Raw genomic sequence first — 21,769 nt, 5'->3', positions numbered from 1 at the left:
AAGCCCCTGTCACAGAGCTTACTTGAGAAATTCGATGGAAAATCACCAATTCCTTTGCCTAAGAAGATACACATCTACCCTCTGACAACGCAGATGTGAATTTCCCTCTGTTCTTACACTCTGCCTGAAATAGACGAAGCTGCCACAAATCTCCGTTTCCAGATGTCAGCAGGCAGCTCTCTGGAGGCCACGTTTAGGATGAGGGCACCAAGGATGGAATTTTACTTGGGTGTATGACATAAAGCTGGCTTGCATCTTAATATTATTTTTAGCAGTTCAGAGAATCATCTTTAAAAGCAGGTGCAAAAAATGTGTGCAAACTCTTATATAATTAGATGCATGTAAAGGATTATGTTTTAAAGTCAGCTTTGAAACAACAAACTAACTTGGCAAGAAACTCTTAAGGGTGCAATGAATTTTGCACTCACCAGAAAAAATAGCAAGGCATAGTCAACCAATTTTAGGTAGAGTTTTTGAGGCAAAGGAAAACAACAGCAACTGGTAAATGAAATTTTTTCCCCCCAAAGTAGTTGAATGTCTCATCTCTTGTTCCAACCAAACTGTAGCAGAGTATATCAGCGTACATCATCTCAATCCAGATACTTTCAACCTCATCCCTGGAGAGAGTATAGAGTAACAGTTGGTATTATTAGGAATTTGGAATTCGGGGAGAGATTTCTCCTTCACCTCTCTTTTTCCTTTCAAGCCTTCAGCCATGACATGCTTCTCAAATTTTCCTCTCTATCTGAGGTTACCTACCCTGATGAGATGATTAATAGCCAAGGGCCAACCACTGGGGGGCCAGGTGAATTATCAAGACGGTATGAACTCTTTCCATGTATCAGATTAGATCACTAGAAACCTACGGAGTCCAAAAGACATAACCTCTAATAAGATGGTTTCGTATTATGTCCTTGGATTTTGAAGTTTTAGACCAAGAAACTTTCCATAAAACAACTGTTAAATATAACTGTCTATTACATAATATGATGTCAGCAACATTAAGATACAGGAGTTCTTGGATTATAATGTTCTAAATGAGCTGCTATGAACCTCTTCTTAAATCATGAAATTCATGGAGCTCATTACGCTCCTCCTTTCATCTTCTTTTTTTGTCTTGGTTGCAATTACAGCAATTATTCGTATCCTAATTTTCCTGGCACACATATCATGCCCAACTGCTACTTGTATTAATTCCTGTTTTAATGGTTCTTACATACTATTACTGTTTTAAGTTCTTATATACTATTACTGTTTTACTATTACTGTTTTAAGTATATGTATACAGTAATATACTATTACTGTTTTGGATGTAGAGAAGTATATTTCTACCTTATACAGATAAAACTTGCCTTGCTTTCTTCTGGTGTCTTATGAAACTTGATGAAGAGTTCTTTTTTGAATAAGGGTATTTTAACATCAGAAAAAAAAGCATAAACATTATCTAGGTCTCTGGGTTTGAATGGGGTTTCATGGCTGTGACAGAGAGAGAGAAATATTTCACACTGGCTTATAGGCAGATTGATTTTTCTGAAATAGCTTGGGAAACCGAAGTCACCTTTTCAGCTATTTAGCCCTATAGCTCCACCTGCAGTTTAGAAATGTTTGCTGTAAAGTTTACAAAAAGGTGACCTGTGGTCCAGGTTTAGCAACACCCCAGCTGTAAAGGAGGGAACAGAAACAGTACACCCCAAGTCTTCTGCAAGTCTTTTCGTTGGTACTCAGCCAACAGATGGCAGACCCTGTAAATTAATAGTGGCCTGGGGAGGGCTCCGACCCTTAGATTCCACCAAACCTTCTATCCACCTTCATTGATGCTTGCCCTACCTGCACCCTGTCTGCAAAGCAATCCTTGAGATGTCGGTAAAGGGCGCGGAACTCTGTAGGTACTGCATTCACTAAATCATTTCCTCAAAGTCTGAGAAATCTGTTCTAAAGTTTCAACCCAGGAATGTTAATAGCAAGGGATTTCGAAAGACATCTGACTAACTTTATTTTTTAAAGTCAGTACAAACAAATCATGAGTCTACACAATCTTTTGCAAGAACATTCTTTCATATGGGTGAATTTAAGAGCCAAGTGGGTAAACTTGGATAAGTCACTCCCTTCTTCAGAAAACCTCATACATGAAAAACCAAGCTTATAAAGGAAAATTGGGGGGTGATTACTTGTATCACAAAAACATGTTTTGCTCTACCAGAGGAATTCTTGAAATATTCCTTTCAGTGGTCAATTCCCAGTCCCAAATCCATGTTTTCTCCCTTAGCTTAAAGACTGATTCACTTTAAAAACAAATTATCTTTCAGGACATTCATGATATCAAGTGCAAAAAACCTAAGAGGCAGTCGTTTTGACTCACCCGATATAGCCAAATAGAAGTACTCGAGGACTCCTGTTATTGAAAAGACATTTCTTCATAACTTCTCTCTTGCCTTACTCTCCAACGCCCCTTGGTCTACTTAATGTTTTTTACTGTGTGGGTGTTAGCAGCTCAGCATAGCTCATTTGCCAAATGAAATCTTATATGAAAGTACAACATTTATAGTAGAGAAAACTCCACACAACTCCAGAGCTCTGAAGAACACAGTTGGGAAACCACGCCTCCAGTTCACTCTCCAGTTCACCGCCAAGTCTCTAAAAGTCATCAGTCTGTATCTACCACTACTTGCCATATTTTCTAGAACGTGAAGAAGGAGCAGGCACTACTTCTAGGAAAACGGCAAATTAGACCCCATGTATCTGTCAGGGTTTAGTTGCAGAGAACTGAACCAACTCCAGCTTTAAGCAAACAAACAAACAAACAAAAAGCCCAAACAGATTTATTAAATGGCTTGTGGGATCACTGAGCTGAATGTTCACCGGAGAACTGGGACGTTGCAGAACCTGTTTGATGAGCAGGAAGCTTCCGGTCCAGAGCCACAGCCCTGGACCACTGTGACTCCACTACGGAAGTCAGGAAAGTGCTGGTCCTGCTGAAAAGCCAGACCACACCTGTGCCCCCGGAAGGAGAAAAACGGATGCCTGGTACCCTGACTCTCAACCCTACCAAGCGAGTGACTCTGCCTGGAGACCTCTCAGCACGTGACGCTAAAGAAAACCCAAAGCCTCCACGAGTGCCTTGGTCCCTACTTCCAGAACCCAGCGCATCTTCTACTCCAGAATGGGTCTGCCTTCCAGCCTCCAAAGTAAAGGGAGGAAGGCCAGAAGGAGACTGGAGTGGACCACGCCAGCCGGTCACCAAATCCTCCCAGCCTGTCCGCTGAGTTCCCAAGCTAGAGACGATCCTCTGACCTTTTCTTCGATGGCACCTTAAAAAGGTCAGGAATGTGCCCCAAAGCTACGGACCTGCAATCAAACTCTCTTCTGTACATTTTAGTTTGTATAATATTACATGTCAATCACTACTGGCACTTAGGAAAACAAATTCCATAAGTGCTTCACTTACTCTATAGAGCAATACACGCCTTTCCATTTGTCTGAAATTCATTTCTTTTTTAAACTATCCTAGGGATACCTCTTCATGCTCCATCTAATACGAGGCTCACAGTCTTTGCCCATAAACCTTCTTGGTTTTCCGCTTTACAGATGGATGTTTCCTCCATCTCTTTCTCTAGCCTCCTACCCACTCCTCTGCACAGGAGGGGCGATTCCGACAACAGAGAATCTTCTGTTCCTTAAATACCCCCCACCAGCAAATGGTCACCATCACTGTTACCACCTTGAAATAAAAGAAGAGCCACAAAGAAGTGACACACGTTGGGCAAGTTCTCTCTCAACTGGTCTAAAATCCTCCCGAGCCTTTTAAAATCATTCTTGCTTGTGGAGTCTGCGTGTTGAACAGGTGATTTGTTACAGAAATGGCAGCACCTCTGGCTGCTGGCCTGGTAAGGGAGGTGTCTTTTCCAAAGCTAACCGCTCAGGATACGGTCAACCAAGGCATCTGGCTGCAGGGAGAAGGAAGTTGCTGTTCTTGTTTTCACATGAGTTTTATTTTCAAATTCCTGAGGGTACACAGAAGGGTGGGAACATCTTGTGGCTACCCTTTCCCCCGAGGCCGACCACAAAGAAGCCAGACAGCAGCGCCTGCCCGTGGTTGCATTCCAGACAGGCATTTATAACATAGCAATGATTAAAGGGCAACGACTCCATCATTAAGACCCAGACCTAATATCAGCGGGACAATTTTTCACAGAGATTATTTCTAAAACTCAAATCTACTGCAAAACTGCTTTTACTTTCTTTTGTAGACTTCCTTTCTCCTAATGCTCCCTCTTTTCACTGAAGAGAGAGAGGTGAGCAGAAATGGCGTAAATTCCACTGAGAAGAATTTCGTTTGGTCTCTGGATGGGTGGAGAGCATGGGGACCCCACCACTCTGTACAAGTGAAGATTTAGAGGTTATCGATTTTTGGAACCCGGTCACGTTATGTCAGAGCCGCTGATCAAATTCTTTCTTTACCTTTCTGCTTTGTAAATCTCCAAGAGTGCCTAGTTGGTCCTTGGCATCAGAAAAGATTTCTGGGTTTTGCTGTCATTTGGTCCTGCCTGAAGTGCCAGAATGAGAAGCTCACATCTTGCATGCGGGACAGCATTGGAGAAAGAATATTATACAGATACCGGCGATGTCTAACTTCTCTGTCCTAAACAGCAGCTTAGGGCTAAACCTTCTCTCTCTTGCATGGCTTCTAAAAGCTTCTGTGCAATGCACCAAGCCCAGCTTCCCCCTGCTTCTGCCTTTCTACTACGCCAAAGTAGTAGAAAGGAGGGATTATCCAAGTGGAAAAATGATTAAGCTGGCAGGTTTATCTCCAGGCACAGGCTGGAGAATGGCTGGGGAACGGCTCCAGTGACACACTGCGTATGTGCAGAAGTGAAGCCTGGGAGCTGGGCTTTCTCAACTCTGCCCCTTCTGGGCTCTGTGGCTGGAGGTCACCCCATGAGATGTGAAGTCCCTGGGGTGACACACAGGCAGCTACTGGGGTGAGGAGAGTGAGGCACTCTCCTCGGGTGCAAAATTTAAGGCTCCTCCCCACCAAACTCAATAATCAAGATAAAATAATATTTTAATGAGACATTTTAAAAAATCAAAATTAATGCAATAACCCATGATGAACCGACTATGACCATTTTAAATAAACACAAGATCAACAGGACTTGGGGGGGAGATCCTAAAATTCTGTGGATTAAGATAAAAGAAGAGAGGGCAGACAGCAGAAGCAAGAAGAACTACAGTTCTGCAGCCTGTGGAATGAAAACCACATTCACAGAAAGACAGACAAGATGAAAAGGCAGAGGACTATGTACCAGATGAAGGAACAAGATAAAACTCCAGAAAAACAACTAAATGAAGTGGAGATAGGCAACCTTCCAGAAAAAGAATTCAGAATAATGATAGTGAAGATGATCCAGGACCTCGGAAAAACAATGGAGGCAAAGATCGAGAAGATGCAAAAAATGTTTAACAAAGACCTAGAAGAACTGAAGAACAAACAAACAGAGATGAACAATACAATAACTGAAGGGAAAAATATACTAGAAGGAATCAACAGCAGAATAACTGAGGGAGAAGAATGGATAAGTGACCTGGAAGACAGAATGGTGGAATTCACTGCTGCAGAACAGAATAAAGAAAGAATAATGAAAAGAAATGAAGACAGCCTAGGAGACCTCTGGGACAACATTAAAAATACTAAGATTTGCATTATAGGAGGCCCAGAAGTAGAAGAGGGCGAGAAGGGACCTGAGAAAATGTTTGAAGAGATTATAGTAAAAAACTTCCCTAATATGGGAAAGGAAATAGCCACCCAAGTCCAGGAAGTGCAGAGAGTCCCAGGCAGGATAAACCCAAGGAGAAACATGCCAAGACACATAGTAATCAAACTGACAAAAATTAAAGACAAAGAAAAATTATTAAAAGCAACAAAGGAACAATGACAAATAACATACAAGGGAACTCCCATAAGGTTAACAACTGATTTCTCAGCAGAAACTCTACAAGCCAGAAGGGGGTGGCATGATATATTTAAAGTGATGAAAGGGAAGAACCTACAACCAAGATTACTCTACCTGGCAAGGATCTCATTCAGATTCAACAGAGAAATCAAAAGCTTTACAGATAAGCAAAAGCTAAGAGAATTTAGCACCACCAAACCAGCTCTACAACAAATGCTAAAGGAACTTCTCTATGCAGGAAACACAAGAGAAGGAAAGGACTTATAATAACAAACCCAAAACAATTGAGAAAATTGTAATAGGAACATACATATTGATAACTACCTTAAATGTAAATGGATTAAATGCTCCAAACAAAAGACACAGGCTTGCAGAATGGATACAAAAACAAGACCCGTATATATGCTGTCTACAAGAGACCCACTTCAGACCTAGGGACACATACAGACTGAAAGTGAGGGGATGGAAAAATATATTCCATGCAAATCGAAATCAAAAGAAAGCTCAAGTAGCTATACTCATACCAGATAAAAAGACTTTAAAATAAAGAATGTTACAAGAGACAAGGAAGGACACTACATAATGATCAAGGGATCAATCCAAGAAGAAGATAAAACAATTATAAATATATATGTACCCAACATAGGAGCACCTCAATACATAAGGCAAATGCTAACAGCTATAAAAGAGGAAATCGACAGTAACACAACACAATAATAGTGGGGGACTTTATAGCAATACAATTCTACCTCAAGAAACAAGAAAAATCTCAAATAAACGATCTAAACTTACACCTAAAGGAACTAGAGAAAGAATAACAAACAAACAAAAAACCCAGTTAGTAGAAGAAAAGAAAGCATAAAGATCAGAGCAGAAATAAGTGAAATAAAAACAAAGAAAATAATAGCAAAGATCAATAAAACTAAAAGCTGGTTCTTTGAGAAGATAAACAAAATTGATAAACCTTTAGCCAGACTCATCAAGAAAAAGAGAGGACTCAAATCAATAAAATTAGAAATGGAAAAGGAGAAGTTACAATGGACACCGCAGAAATACAAGGCATCATAAGAGACTACTACAAGTAACTCTGTGCCAATAAAATGGACAACCTGGAAGAAATGGACAAATTCTTAGAAAGCTATAACCTTCCAAGACTGAACCAGGAGGAATAGAAAATATGAACAGACCAATCACAAGTAATGAAATTGATACTGTGATTAAAAATCTTCCAACAAACGAAAGTTCAGGACCAGATGGCTTCACGGGTGAATTCTATCAAACATTTAGAGAAGAGCTAACATCCATCCTTCTCAAACTCTTTCAAAAAATTGCAGAGAGGGCTTCCCTGGTGGCACAGTCGTTGAGAATCCTCCTGCCGACGCAGGGGACAAGGGTTCGTGCCCCGGTCCGGGAAGATCCCACATGCTGTGGAGCGGCTGGGCCCGTGAGCCATGGCCGCTGAGCCTGCGCTTCCGGAGCCTGCGCTCCCCAACGGGAGAGGCCACAATAGTGAGAGGCCTTCATACCGGGAAAAAAAAAAAAAAAAATTGCAGAGGAATGAACACTCCCAAACTCATTATACGAGGCCACCATCATCCTGATACCAAAACCAGGCGAAGATACTACAAAAAGAGAAAATTACAGACCAATATCACTGATGAATATAGATGCAAAAATCCTCAACAAAACACTAGCAAACAGAATCCAACAAAACATTAAAAGGATCATACACCATGATTAAGTGGGATTTATCCCAGAGATGCAAGGATTCTTTAATATACGCAAATCAATGAATGTGATACACCATACTAACAACCTGAAGAGTAAAAACCATATGATCATCTCAATAGAAGCAGAAAAAGCTTTTGAATTCCGTCAAATTATGATACAAACTCTTGATAACTCTTGATAAAAACTCTCCAGAAAGCAGGCATAGAGGGAACCTACCTCAATATAATAAAGGCCGGGCTTCCCTGGTGGCGCAGTGGCTGAGAGTCTGCCTGCCGATGCAGGGGACACGGGTTCGTGCCCCGGTCCAGGAAGATCCCACGTGCCACGGAGCGGCTGGGCCCGTGAGCCATGGCCACTGAGTCTGCACATCCAGAGCCTGTGCTCCGCAACGGGAGAGGCCACAGCAGTGAGAGGCCCACGAACCGCAAAAAAAAAAAAAAAAAAAAAAAAAAATATATATATATATATATATATATATATATATATAAATAAAATAAAGGCCATACATGACAAACCCATAGCCAACATCATTCTCAATGGTGAAAAACTGAAAGCATTTCCTCTAAGATCAGGAACAACACAAGGATGTCCACTCTCGCCACTATTATTCAACATAGTTTTGGAAGTCCTAGCCGTGGCAATCAGAGAAGAAAGAGAAATAAAAGGAATCCAAATCAGAAAAGAAGAAGTAAAGCTGTCACTGTTTGCAGATGACATGATACTATACATAGAGAATCCTAAAGATGCCAGCAGAAAACTACTAGAGCTAATCAATGAATTTGGTAAAGTTGCATGATACAAAATTAATGCACAGAAATCTCTAGCATTCCTATACACTAACAATGAAAGATCAGAAAGAGAAATTAAGGAAACAATGCCATTCACCACTGAAACAAGAAGAATAAAATACTTAATAATAAACCTACATAAGGAGGTAAAAGACCTGTACTCAGAAAATTATAAGACACTGATGAAAGAAATCAAATATGACACAAACAGATGGAGAGATATACCATGTTCTTGGATTGGAAGAATCAATAATGTGAAAATGACTCTACTACCCAAAGCAATCTACAGATTCAGTGCAATCCCTATCAAATTACCAATGGCATTTTTTACAGAACTAGAACAAAAAATCTTAAAATCTGTATGGAGACACAAAAGACCCGGAATAGCCAAAGCAATCTTGAGGGAAAAAAAAGGAGCTGGAGGAATCAGACTCCCTGACTTCAGACTATACTACAAAGCTACAGTAATCAGGACAATATGGTACTGGCACAAAAACAGAAATATAGATCAATGGGACAGGATAGAAAGCCCAGATAAACCCATGCACCTATGGTCAACTAATCTGTGACAAAGGAGGCAAGGATATACAATGGAGAAAAGACAGTCTCTTCAATAAGTGGTGCTGGGAAAACTGGACAGCTACGTGTGAAAGAATGAAGTTAGAACACTCCCTAATACCATATACAAAAATAAACTCAAAATGGATTAAAGAACTAAGTGTAAGACCGGACACTATAAAACTCTTAGAGGAAAGAATAGGAAGAACACTCTTTGACATATATCACAGCAAGATCTTTTTTGACCCACCTTCCAGAGTAATGAAAATAAAAATGAATGGGACCTAATGAAACTTAAAAGCTTTTGCACAGCAAAGCAAACTATAAACAAGATGAAAAGACAACCCTCAGAATGGGAGAAAATATTTGCAAATGAAGCAACTGACAAAGGATTAATCTCTAAAATATTTAAACAGCTCATGCAGCTCAATATTAAAAAAACAAACAACCCAGTCAAAAACTGGGCAGAAGACCTAAATAGACATCTCTCCAAAGAAGACATACAGCTGGCCAAGAGGCACATGAAAAGCTGCTCAACATCACTAATTATTAGAGAAATGCAAATCAAAACTATAATGAGGTATCACCTCACACCAGTTAGAACGGGCATCATCAGAAATTCTACAAACAAATGCTGGAGAGGGTGTGGAGAAAAGGGAACCCTCTTGCACTGTTGGTGGGAATGTCAAGTGATACAGCCACTACGGAGAACAGTATGGAGGTTCCTTAAAAAAGTAAAAATAGAACTACCATACGACCCAGCAATCCCACTACTGAGCATATACCCAGAGAAAACCATAATTCAAAGGGACACATGTACCCCAATGTTCAATGCAGCTCTATTTACAATAGCCAGGTCATGGAAGCAACCTAAATGCCCATCGACAGACGAATGGATAAAGAATATGTGGTACATATATACAATGGAATATTACTCAGCCATATAAAGGAACCAAATCGGGTCATATGTAGAGATGTGGATGGACCCAGAGACTGTCATACAGAGTGAACTGAGTCAGAAAAAGAAAAACAAATATCGTATATTAGCGCATATATGTGGAATCTAGAAAAATGGTACAGATGAACTGGTTTTCAAGGCAGAAATAGGGACACAGATGTAGAGGAGAAACATATGGACACTAAGGGGGGAAAGTGGTGGGGCGGGGTGGGGGGAGTGGTGGTGGGGGGGTGAATTGGAAGATTGGGATTGACATATATACACTAATATATATAAAATAGATAACTAATAAGAACCAGCTGTATAAAAAAATAATAAAATTTTTAAAAAAGATTAAATGACATTGTACAGATCCCAGAGGAAACGCTGGCCTTCCAGGTGGCACCTGGAGTGGATTTGCAGGAGGTCCCAGCTCAGTCTCCACCTGCAGCCTCCGAGGCCTGGGGTCCTGGCTGTGCTTCGCCACCGAGATGCTGGGGGACCCCGCTGCTCCCGGTCTGGGGCTCTATGGGAAGCCTGCTCTTCCCAGGAGCCCATGTCTGCGTGTTAAATACAGCCAGGCACACGGGAATTTTCCCGAACACAAGGCTAGCAAGGCCCCTGGCAGGGAGATTGTGTTCAGACTCTCTCCCTGACTCACACTTTCCTGTTTATTTCCCCATCCCGGCTTAACTGAATTACGCTGTGAAGGCCAGGTGCGGCCGCAAGGACATTCCCAAATTGGCCACAGAGAGGCGGTCAAGGGCAGCCACAAGCCGCCGGCCCAGGGCCAGCCTCATTTTCTGACCCCAGGGCTCCCCTTGCTGGGGCAAACTGCTCACTCCTCTCCTCGCCCTGTGTTCCTTTGTTTCTGTCCACGAGCTGTGGACATCACTAGCCACAAACATTCTCCTGGAGCTGGAAGAATAAGTACCTCCTACGCATTTTGGACCTGCTGTCACTCGCCAGAACTTCACGGCAAGGTGGGCTCAGCGTAAAGCAGCGTTTCGCCGAAGTGCAGCCACCCCATGAGAAAACACCAGCCACCCTCAGCAATTCCTAGGGCAAGGCTGCCATCAGCTCCTGCAGCCCCTGCACCCGGAGACGTGCTTCCTAAAGGCAGCCAGTAACTACCTGCATTGCCAACTGCACTTGGCTGTGGGGCAAATTCCTGCCTGCAAGACAGAGGGTCCATTATCCCACAGGCTCGCCCGCTCTCCAGGTATGGGGAAGTGCACAGGCATTTGTTTTTATCTTTCATTCTACTTTGCAAAGCACAGGCTATCTTTACAGAGACCTGAACCTCATTCATTTCCCGCAAGGCACGGAGGAGAAATTCCACTCCTTGGCAGCCTCCTCTGCGCCTGCCCTCAAGCATGAGTGGGGTTAAGAGAACACTAAGCTCTGTAGTCCCGATGGAAAGCCCCAGCCTGTGTCGTCTTGACACTGCCCCAGCCCTGTGTGCACCCTAAGTGCACCGCACCCCTGCCAGCCCCATGCCTTCCTTGGTAAATGGAGTTAATAGGAACTGGAGGGACTTCCCACTTCTTCCATTTAATTAGCTATGCAACCTTACAAAACAAAACCCAGATTTTCTGGGGCTTTCATCTTTCATTTGTAAAATGACGACCCTGGATTATTAAACTAAGATGAAGTCTACAAAGTCGAACGTTAACAATGAATACGAGTAAAACAAGTAAATAACAGGGGTTTGTTTGTTGGTTTGTTTGTGTTTGGTTTTGTTCAGAAGAGCTAGGACAATGTCTGAACGCAATCTGGTCTGCTTATCACCTGCAACCGAGGGAAGAAAATCCGGATACCTCCCCGCGTCCCTCTCATTTCTTCTTCAAGCAAGGCGTCTGCTCAGTTTTAAGAGGCAGAGTTCAGCGTCTTCTGCAGAGGCCAGACCCTGAAGCCTTCTGTGGTTGACCCTGTTTCTGTCCCCTCTTTTTCCTGACCACAAACGTCTGAAAAACACAGGTACCGACTCAGAACCTCGAGGGGGCAGGTTCAGCATAGGAAACACCAGCACAATCTGCAAAAAGGTCTAAATCTTTATGGCCTGTACCTCTTGTTAAGGGGCTAGGAGGAAGAAAAAAAGCACAGCAAGATAGAAAGTGAATATTCAATATGAAAAAGCAAATGATAAGTGAAGGCAGAAGGACGGAATCCTCTTTTTCCTAAAAGCTTTACTGAAAGACAAGCCTATGCCAAACTCTTGCCAAACCGCTCCACCCTTTCATGTGGCGGTAGAGAAAACAGCCCTGTGTTTCTGGCTTTCCTTGCCAAACACGGGGGTGCTGGTCACCTTGTACCTCTTCTTCCTGGAGCCATTCATGGCCTCCCCTGGACCGCCAGACAGTGGAGTGGGGCTCACACCCCATCCGTCCACAATGCTGAAACTGCGGAGGAGGTTCCCTAAGGAATGAGGCTCGTTCTGTAATCCGGCCCTTGCTATTCCTTACACCAGGAGTATCGACAGGCACTGCTAGTCTCTTGTCTGAGTGACTAACCCCAGCCAGTTCTGAATGCGTCCAGCCCCAAAGACCAGTTGGACTTGCTGCTTCTTCAGCACGAAACTCCTCAAGGCTTGATGTGAAATCAACAGAGTTTCTGAGTAGTCTGTGTGTTTACCAATCAAGATGAAACGAACATCCAGATGCAGGGGTCTGCGTTCAGAAGCATAAACATACACACATGCAGTAATAAAAACTAGAAGCTGCCTTTTGAAGCTTACCCAGAGATCTTTCTTTTGTCTGGTTGGTCGACCTCACCACTGGAAGGCTCGCTCGAGTCCGGCTGCCTCTGGAAAAAGGACTTGGAGGTTCTCCCTCAGACATGGCTTCCAAAGAATCTCCAGATGCCTCTGATAAATGCTCCACTGGGTCACCCAAGTTGGGAGGTTGAGGACTGTCAGACAGTTTGGGGCTTCTTGTCTGCAAAAGGCATTTGAAAGAAAGTGGAAAATAGCCTATTATTAATTATGCTGAAAATATTTTTAATGCCATCAAGCTCTGCTAATCTGGAAAAACAACATGGCAACGAGCAAAAGTCCATCGGAAGGACTAGATACAAAAATAAAGACAGAGTGGGTCAAAGTATCAGTTGTGAAAGTCAGTGAGAGAAAAAAGTCCCTGAGTATTCCATTAAGATTTTTATCACTGGACATCTAGTGTGCAAATGCCATTTCAAGCAAGGCATCGAGGACAAGCCACATTACAGGAAAGAACGAAGGCAAATCAATTCCTCTGGCCGGACAAATTCTAGTGGTTGTTATGACCACAGCAGGTGGTACTGTGCACGTTTGTATCACCTAACACAGATGATACACTCACACCAGAGTAAACTGAACACACCCAGTTCTTTAAACTCTTCTGTGAAGACTGTTTCCAAAATCAGTAAATATGGTTGTGAGGGAGGTATTTCTATCACAGTTGATTTTTTTCTTTTGAGGCAGAAATCCCATAATTTGGATTATGTCTAGTTTTGGTTATTACTTACCTTGCCAATCAACAGACAGTATCTAGAATAACTTACACACACACAATACAAAATTTAATTTCTCTCTTGGTTATCTATACTGCAATGGCAAGGGACTGAATGTGTAAAACACTCATAATCTATGTCGGTCAACATTCCTTGAACATGTACTGCGCACTGTGGGCGATTCAGAGACAGACAGACGTCACGTTGCCTGATGTGAATGAGTTTCAAAACTAATTGGTGAAATGAATGAAGGACAACAAATGACGCAAGATAATGTATAATGAAGTTTAAACCACGAACTGTGTGGTACGTCCATTCATCCTTTCAACAGACACGTAACTGAGTGCCTACTATGTTCCAGGCACCTGCCTACTAGGTAGATGCTAGCACATGCTAGGTACTGGGAACAGAACGATGGACAAAAGAGACATGATCCTGCCCTCCTGGTGCTTACAGTCGAGTCAGGGGACAGACACTGAAGACGTTGACAGTGTGTAACCCAGGCTGGGGAGGGGGTGTATGTGGGTGGAAAGTTGGAAAAGCAAGTAAACTGTGACCTCAAGGATGAGGGAAGTTCGGAGAAGGGGGCAAGCCAGCGGGTGGGGTGAAAAGAAAAAGGCATCCCAGGTGGAAGGGACAGCATGTGCAAAGTCCCCGAGGCAGAAAGAAGTGGCAAGCACTGGAGACGTGGTGGGACTGGAGGCCAGAAGAGCCCAGATCTCATGGAGCCTTGGCGTCAAGGAGAGAATTTTCAATGTGACTCTAAGATACCAGAATGTGCCACTGAGGTATCTGAGGCAGGGAGAAGGGAGAGGCGGCCAGGATCAGATATATTTTTCATAAGATCATTTGGGCTATTGTGTGGAGGCTGCAGATTATACGTGTAGAAGGTCAAAGAAAGGGATTCAGTGAAACTGGGGGGGCTTAGGCTGAATGAATGCACGATCTCAGCTTTCCCCCACCCAAAGCCCGCCCCTGCTTTCATTACAATTCCAGGCAAACTGATCTGAATTAATCAGCAGGTGAGTCTTCTCTTACTAAGATGCCGAAGGTGCTGATGGGCTGGTGGTGGGACACAGGCAGTCCCCAGGAGCCAGGTTTTTTTTTTTGGGGGGGGGGTTTGCATTCCTTAATGTCCTCTAAGTCTTCCTAAGGATGCATTTTGAAGTTAAAAACACCAAAGCACTTAACTGTCAAGGTAGGACCAGCTTTGGTCGGTGTACAACCGACCCAGCATTTTAAAGTGTTCTGGGCTTGGTTTCATGCTCTTCTGTGGCTGTCTTGAAACCCTTAATAATTTCTTGGAACAAGGTACACTAAGAATTATACATAGCCGGTCCTGCCTCAAGGCTTCAGCTACGGAACTCTTTCAGGGATGTCCCAGGTGCGCCTGATGTTCTAGGGGAACCCTTTGAGGATGCGATGATCAGTTCCTTTCCCTTTCCTTGGCTAAATGTACCAGGAGACCCCTCTTGGCAGGAGCACTACCGCATTATCTAGACACCCACACCTGCTACACCTCTTAGGACGTTTCCACAGAAGGAAACAGGAGTAAGGTCAGCACGTAGCCCCCTGCACCCCCTTTAGGGAGGTGGCCAGCCTCGGTGTTCCACAGGGAACTCAGCTCAGATGACATGCCCATATCATGGCCAGAAAGGACACCCATGAACAGTCAACTTGTCTCTTTGCTTTGGGTTAATGTTTCCGTGCAAGGCCCCGAGGTGGTTTATTTTTCATAAAGTCTGCTTGTGTTACAAAGATTGGGATGTGGCTTTGGCACTCTTTAAGAGTATTACTAGACTTAAAAAAAAACAAAAACCAACCCTCAATCACTGTCTAGCTCACCAAGAGTTATGTAAATTCATATGGTCTTCAGTGAAGTAGATAGCTGGTTACTATGCTCAGCAGAATATCAAGCTCAAATGTCCTCATCCCTGACTTAAAAAGGAAGAAAGAAAGAAAGAAAATACATTCAGTTTAGCAAAATAGCCAAGAAATAATATTACTTGACGCCACATGGCTACAACGACAGCCTCTGGTGTTTGGTCATGTTTGCAGCCCACGGAAGACACAGTGCACTTGATGAGTTGTCATTTTCCATTGCAAAAGGCAAGAATCCTTGAAGAAAATCAAATTTCTATTTCTTGTTCAGGGTCATCGTGGTTGGAGTATGTATAAAAATAAAGATATAAGGGCTCAATCCTTTTTTTTTTAAGCTTCCTAAAAAAAAAACAGCTATTCAGTTCCAAATATAAACTCCTGCTCTGTTATCATGTCATTCCCTTTCTCATTGCAAGCTATCAGTGCATATTAGCAATCTTCTCACACCGTGCTTTCCCCTCAGATGCCAGCTCGATGCTGAGACATCATTTAGGGCAGAGAAAAGACAATGAAAAGTGCTGACACTGGTGTCAGATACCCTATGATTTGACGTATTAAAAAAAATGTCAAAAAGCATTTGAAAGAGGGACTTGGTACCCAGCACAGTGCGAGGCTCGGGAGGTTAAACGTGCTGTATGTAGTTCTTGAGCTCGTAACGCATTTAAGGTATATTTGGGGGCCAAGGATAATATACGTGTAACAGTTGGACAAAAAGCACTAAGAGGTGTGTCACTGTGACAGCAGAGGGCAGAACGGGATTGGGGGATGAGTGCTGACATTCAAGGATGGGTCGGGAGAGGACGGAGAGCAGAGGGGAGAGGTGCCAGGGATGGTCTGAGCGAAGTCACCCTCTGAGGTTCTCAGGTCTGTGTGCACTCGGGGGCACACAGGCGGAGGGAGTGGGACAGCTGGTGGCCTCTAAAGGAGTTGTCCCCCCGTGCACACTCTGAGGCCCTTCTCTGCTCTCTCAAATGAGCTAACAGATGCACCATCCAGCAGCAGCTGAGTACCAAGTCGTCTTCTTGTACAGGCAACCCCCTCTCCAGTAACAGTGAATACATGACAAAGTTCCCCTTGTGTTATTTGACTTGACACTTAGCCATCTTTGAAAGGGTTCTGGCCTTCAAACAACGCCCCCCCTCTCTGCGGAATTCCTCCCTGCCCATATGGATAAGTTCCTGATGTCCAATGTCCCGCATCCGGGGTAAATACGGATTGTAGCATCCCTGGACCGTTCTGCTTTGCACCTGTTGTGCCAGTGTAAATATTGGTAGTAATTCCCTTCCACTCTCAAAGGTATCCTGGTTTGAGTGATGTAGTGTATGGTCACCCACTCCCAGCCCTGTCGCGGCTGACTGGACCAAGCAGTAAGCCACCTGCTCCTGGCTGGACCAATCACATGCTCTTCCGGGAAATGGAGCCCTGGGACGGAGAAGCTCTTTAGTCTGTATCCACTGAGAACTTAAAATGTGAAGTCATTTGGAGCCATGGCTGACACACACAGGGAATGTGAAACAGAGAGCGAAGAGTCCAGAGAAAGGATGAAGTCGATCTGAATAGACAAAGGGAGACAAGAGACCCCCATGACTCCAATGGGAGACCCTAAAAGATAGAACAGCTATCTGAGCCCCTAGGCATCCCAACTCCTGAGTCCAGTACACTGTGAGGTCTTTCCGAATTATTCCTTCCAACTAATTCCATTCTTATACTTAAACCAGTTGGAGATGACTCTGTGTCTTCCAAGCAAACCATCACGGACAAAGAACCAATTCTAACAGCTCCCCTGCCTGGGCAGCTAGGAGGCTCACAGGTTTATAACATTGGTAATAACTGTGGAGAAAGTTAAACTCTCTGGAGCATTTGTTCTCATTATTTTGTATTTCACAAATTAAACATCCTTTTAAACATTATGGGGGAGGCCACAGTACAGGGTTACTAAGATTTTATTTTGCAAAGGAAGGGGCGTCCAAAAATGCCCTCTCTCTTGAAATTTTCCCTCTGTATGGTACCACGTTGCCACGAGAAAGGAAAGATATTTTAATACCAAAAAGATGGGGGGCAGGATACTCACACAATTCAGGTTTGGCTTAAGAAAAAAGTCTTTCTGTTGGGAGTTGCCATTCTCATTTTGGCTCAGGAGAAGCCTTTTCTTGGTCACGCATCATCTACAGCATGGTGTTTGGAGCCCCTGCCCTAAGCTCCTGGGTGGAGAGCTGCCCCTAACTGGGAAGATTCAGGGAGCAGGGAATGGTGGAAACGCTCTCTGAGCCACCTGGGCAGGACTCAAGGGCTTGGAAAGCTGGATTTCATTGCTTCATGGACACCCATGACCACCTCCCTCTGTTTCCATCACAACCTTCTAGATGTTTCCCTAAATCACCAGGTGATCCCAAACCTACCACCCAAACAGGAAGTCCTTTCGGGTCACGCAGCAAGGGGCAGTCTGTGTAACCAGGCCACCTGAACCCCACTGATCCTTTCTCGCCTTTACTTCTTCAAAACGGGCTTGCAATCCCCAAGGGATGCTGGGGTAAGAGGCTTCAGGCAGTTCCCTCCTCTGCTTCATCCGTAACACGCGCAGACCGACCGGTTCTCTAGGGAGACTGTCTTCCTAGGGAAGGGGTGTGGGGAGAGAGAAAGGAGCTCACAGATTCAGTGCCTGCTGCACTGTGACTGATCGTGTGCTCGTCTCATGTGACCCTCACTGCCACTTCATAACACTGGCTACACCGAGGAGACAAATCGTGGAAGCAACCTGCCCGAAAATTCTAGCTAGTGAAGGAACCGGGACCAAGTCTGCAGGATTCCAGAGCTGACAGGGGGAAAGTCATTTAACCAGGAGTCTGTCGTCCAGCTTGTACCCAAACTGGGCAACGAACAACCTCACTAAGTCATAGTTTCCTCTTCTGTAAGAACAGAGGTTGACTGGTTGGTAGTTGGTCCTTCGAGGACTAAAATTCCATCACTCTAAGATACACACCACAAAGAAGAAGAAAAATCATGTCACCCAGAAAACTTCAGCTTACGGAGATTCCTTCGAATGGTTTCCCCCAAATGATTTCCCCTATTGCATTTGCTCTACAGAAATATGTAGCTAGCTAGCACCAAGATCCAGGTTCCTGCATTTACGTCCTCAAGTGCATGCAACACAGTTGCAGAGCATTAATGTTTAAAAGGCTGCCATACATGCATTTTCAGGGCATGAACAAATATTTGCTCAAGTGTTCACCATGGCCAGTATACCCTGTTAGGAGATCAGATTTGTTCTTATTATATGCAGTGTTGTACTGGGGACTAAAAGCAAAGAGAAAAGAAAATTAGAGCTGGAGGCATTGATGATGTCTCGTCATTCTCATATTTCGGACCCTGTAAACTCTTATTTGAAACGCCAAGGTCCAGAAAATAAAGCCTGCAAATGTACCTCTATGAAAGATGCTAACTTGGCAACAGTCGGGTGTCTGATTAGCCAGGGCGTACACTTCGCATCAGATTATGTTCTATTTCAAAAAGAAAACCCACAGTTGCCTTACTGAAATTTTACTTCATTTTAATGAATACCCAATTTCCACAGAGAGTTCGGAAATAGAATAAAGCTTCCCGCATGCAAATGCAAATGTATTCAGGATGACTCATTATCCTAATACTCACTAATTGACATGGTTAATTTAATCATGACATTCAGACACTTTCACCCCATTTCTTGCACTTGGGAAGCTTTCAACTCAAAATCCAGTCAAAATTGTGACGTCAACTGAAGAGATTTTTCTAGGTGTTATGTACTCTTATGAAAGATAAGAGGAGCAAAATATCTGCAGTTCACAAACACTGGAAGATCCCCAGACTGTAGTTTTCTTTACCACGCCCGCTTTGCACTCCTCTAACCTCAGGAGAATGGACAAATTGCCGCTATGGAAGGTCTAAGCTTTGAAATTTTCTGAGTCCTTTTGAGAATCACAATGCAGTGCTTTCTCTCCCTTCTCCGGCCCTCCTTGATTCCAAAGTCTAAGGCCTCTGCTGGGTTTGGGTCTGGGGATGTGAAGACCAAGAGCTCCTACAGGGGCTTCCATCCTTACATAAACCCATCCAGGTGGCCGCAGCAGCCGAGGACCTGCCATTCTCAGGTGTATCCGGGGCCCCACACCCTGGGGTGCTTCTAAAGCAGCGGGACCGGGTCTCCGCACAGCTCTTTGGCGACTTCTCACAACTTCCATGGCTGACGGCCAGGGTGATGGAACCTGAACCAACATCGCAGGGCCAGTCTGATCCTGATGGCCAACGTGGGGGACAGACCGAGGGCATCCCGGTTCTAGAACATGACAGATTGATGTGAGAACTGGAACACGAGTGTAAGAGAGAACTGTACTTAGTTTTGCAACAAATGTGTAATTTGGGGGTGGGCCTGGTGCTGATGACTCAGACGAGAAGAAATCAGCTTTTGTTCTTAATAGAAAGCTTGGCTGCAAGCACAAAAGGGTTCTGCTGGTAACACACACACACGATGCAGTGTTGGATGTGTATCTGGGTGCTTCGTGGGAGTAGTTTGTGGACACATGCCGGGTTCACCGGTAACCAGGTATTTCTGGGTCTTACAACAAGAAGGACGTATATGCACACACACCACCCACTCTAATACCAACTTCCAACTGTGCATATCTGAGATTCTCATAAAGACGGACTTAGGTTTAGCTCTGCAAATCACTATTTCCCTTCCCCAGCTTGGACAAAGGGGATACGTTTTCCTCAAGGATTTATTTCGATGAATTATCCTTGATAAACTCAGTTTATACCCTGTTTCTTCAAGGGTAATATTTCAACCCCTTCCTCCCTCTCTTTCCACCGAAAGGGTACCCAGACATTTTTCATGATTTTCACCTGTGAAAACAGAAAAGATGTTTGGTCTGGACTGAAATCAGACGATTCAGCAGCTGAGCAAAAGTACAGCTGTGTCTTTTGCTTCCCCATTTTTCCTTCACTGTGGCTATTAGTTCATTAACAGATCAGAAAGATGCAATGGCTGTGAGGCCGGGGAGTCGGCTCCCCTCGCCTCCCCGGCCAAGAGCCGGCCACAGGCACCCCTGCGGCGAGGCAGGCACTGCACAGAGCCCAGGAAGACAAGCAGGATTCCTGCGCCGACGCGCTCTCACCACGCAAAGCCCCCCCCTGCAGATGCCAAGAAACGCGTGACAGGGACACCTCTGTGCCGACAAGGATGCTTCCTCATTATTTCAAGAAGCATCACATGACACAGACACTCTCTTTCGAGGTATCTGCGCGTCAGATGACTATCGTCAACTTATCTTGTCCTCGTGGCTGCCAGCAACAAACATGGTTGAGCATCTACGCCCACCCCCAACTTCCTGGGGAAACTGCCCCAAGCCTTTGTGTTCCAAGGTCTTCCCAGGTGGAAGGGCTGTGATCAGTGTCTAAGTGCTACAGAGGTCTCCCCAAAGACTCCCTCCCTAGATTGGGCTCAGAGGGTAAAGGGGTTTGGAAGATGAGTCTGGGGTTGCCCACCCCCGACCCCCCCCCCCAGTGTGAGAGGAGAAAGGTTGCTAATTGGGCAGGAAGAGGGGGGTGAGTGACTTTGCAGGGCCAGGAAGAGGACGCTAGCTTTGGTGGTGGTGGTGGTGGTGGTGACAGTGATGATATTCGTCGAACTATGGAGGCCTGGATTCCATTTACAAGGAGTGGCCCCGGGTGGGAGAGGGGCGTGTGGTATGCTCCGAGTGGCTGAAGGGTGTGCCTTGTGCCTTGCCTTAGCCTGGCAGACAGCCCCGCGAGCACACCTGCAAACAGACCACTAGGAGGCCACCTGCTGAGTCCCAGGAGACCCAGAAACCTTACCCAGTTCTATCAGACTAGATGCGATCCCTAGGATTTCTTTACGGCCCCAAGTGACGGGAATACATTTCTCAATGACAGCTGAAACCAAGCCAGATTAATCTGATATACAAAAAATGAAGAAAAGTGATACTATAGTTGAGGGTCAGGGAACAAATCTGTACATATTACATCTTTAATAGGATAAATAAATCTAGAAACAACTTAGAAGGCTGGTTAACAAATTGCAATGGAGCCACACTACGGAATACTATGCAGTCATAATCAAGGTGTTTTTAAGAACTTTTTTTTCATAATCTAAGAAATGGAAGGAATACACCCAAATATTAGCCTTGGTTTCTTTTACACAGTAGTATTATGAGTAATATACTTTCTTCTTTATTTCTCCAAAATGAAGATAATATTGCTCTCGCAAATCAGAGATTTACTGGGCGAGCATGATATTTTTAAAGAGTGGATCAGGGGAAGGGAAGACTTTCTCACAAAACATTTAGAATCCAGAAGGATTCTTGTCTATGGTGACCTGAAGATAACCATGCCCATCTGAGCCTCTCATATGTTATTTCCTACAATTAGATTCCAGGTAAAAGGTTTGT

General features: G+C 44.2%; 1 protein-coding gene across 39 annotated transcripts in view; it reads right to left on the bottom strand.

The window, feature by feature from the left end:
• KIAA1217 (KIAA1217 ortholog) overlaps nt 1-21,769 on the bottom strand; it is a 769,974-nt gene that overhangs the window by 161,664 nt on the left and 586,541 nt on the right. For 38 of the 39 annotated variants that reach the window (XM_067030413.1, XM_067030414.1, XM_067030417.1 and 35 more), the window contains one exon: nt 12,703-12,901. The exons of the other annotated variant lie outside the window; for it this stretch is intronic. In XM_067030413.1, coding sequence (XP_066886514.1) covers nt 12,703-12,901 — 199 coding nt within the window. The remainder of the gene's footprint in view (nt 1-12,702; nt 12,902-21,769) is intronic. 39 annotated transcript variants of the gene reach the window in all.

Source organism: Kogia breviceps, chromosome 3, assembly GCF_026419965.1.
Source record: "Kogia breviceps isolate mKogBre1 chromosome 3, mKogBre1 haplotype 1, whole genome shotgun sequence".
Taxonomy (NCBI): Eukaryota; Metazoa; Chordata; class Mammalia; order Artiodactyla; family Physeteridae; genus Kogia; species Kogia breviceps.
Note: the sequence above shows the minus strand (reverse complement) of the source record. Positions and strands in the feature narration are given on the sequence as shown.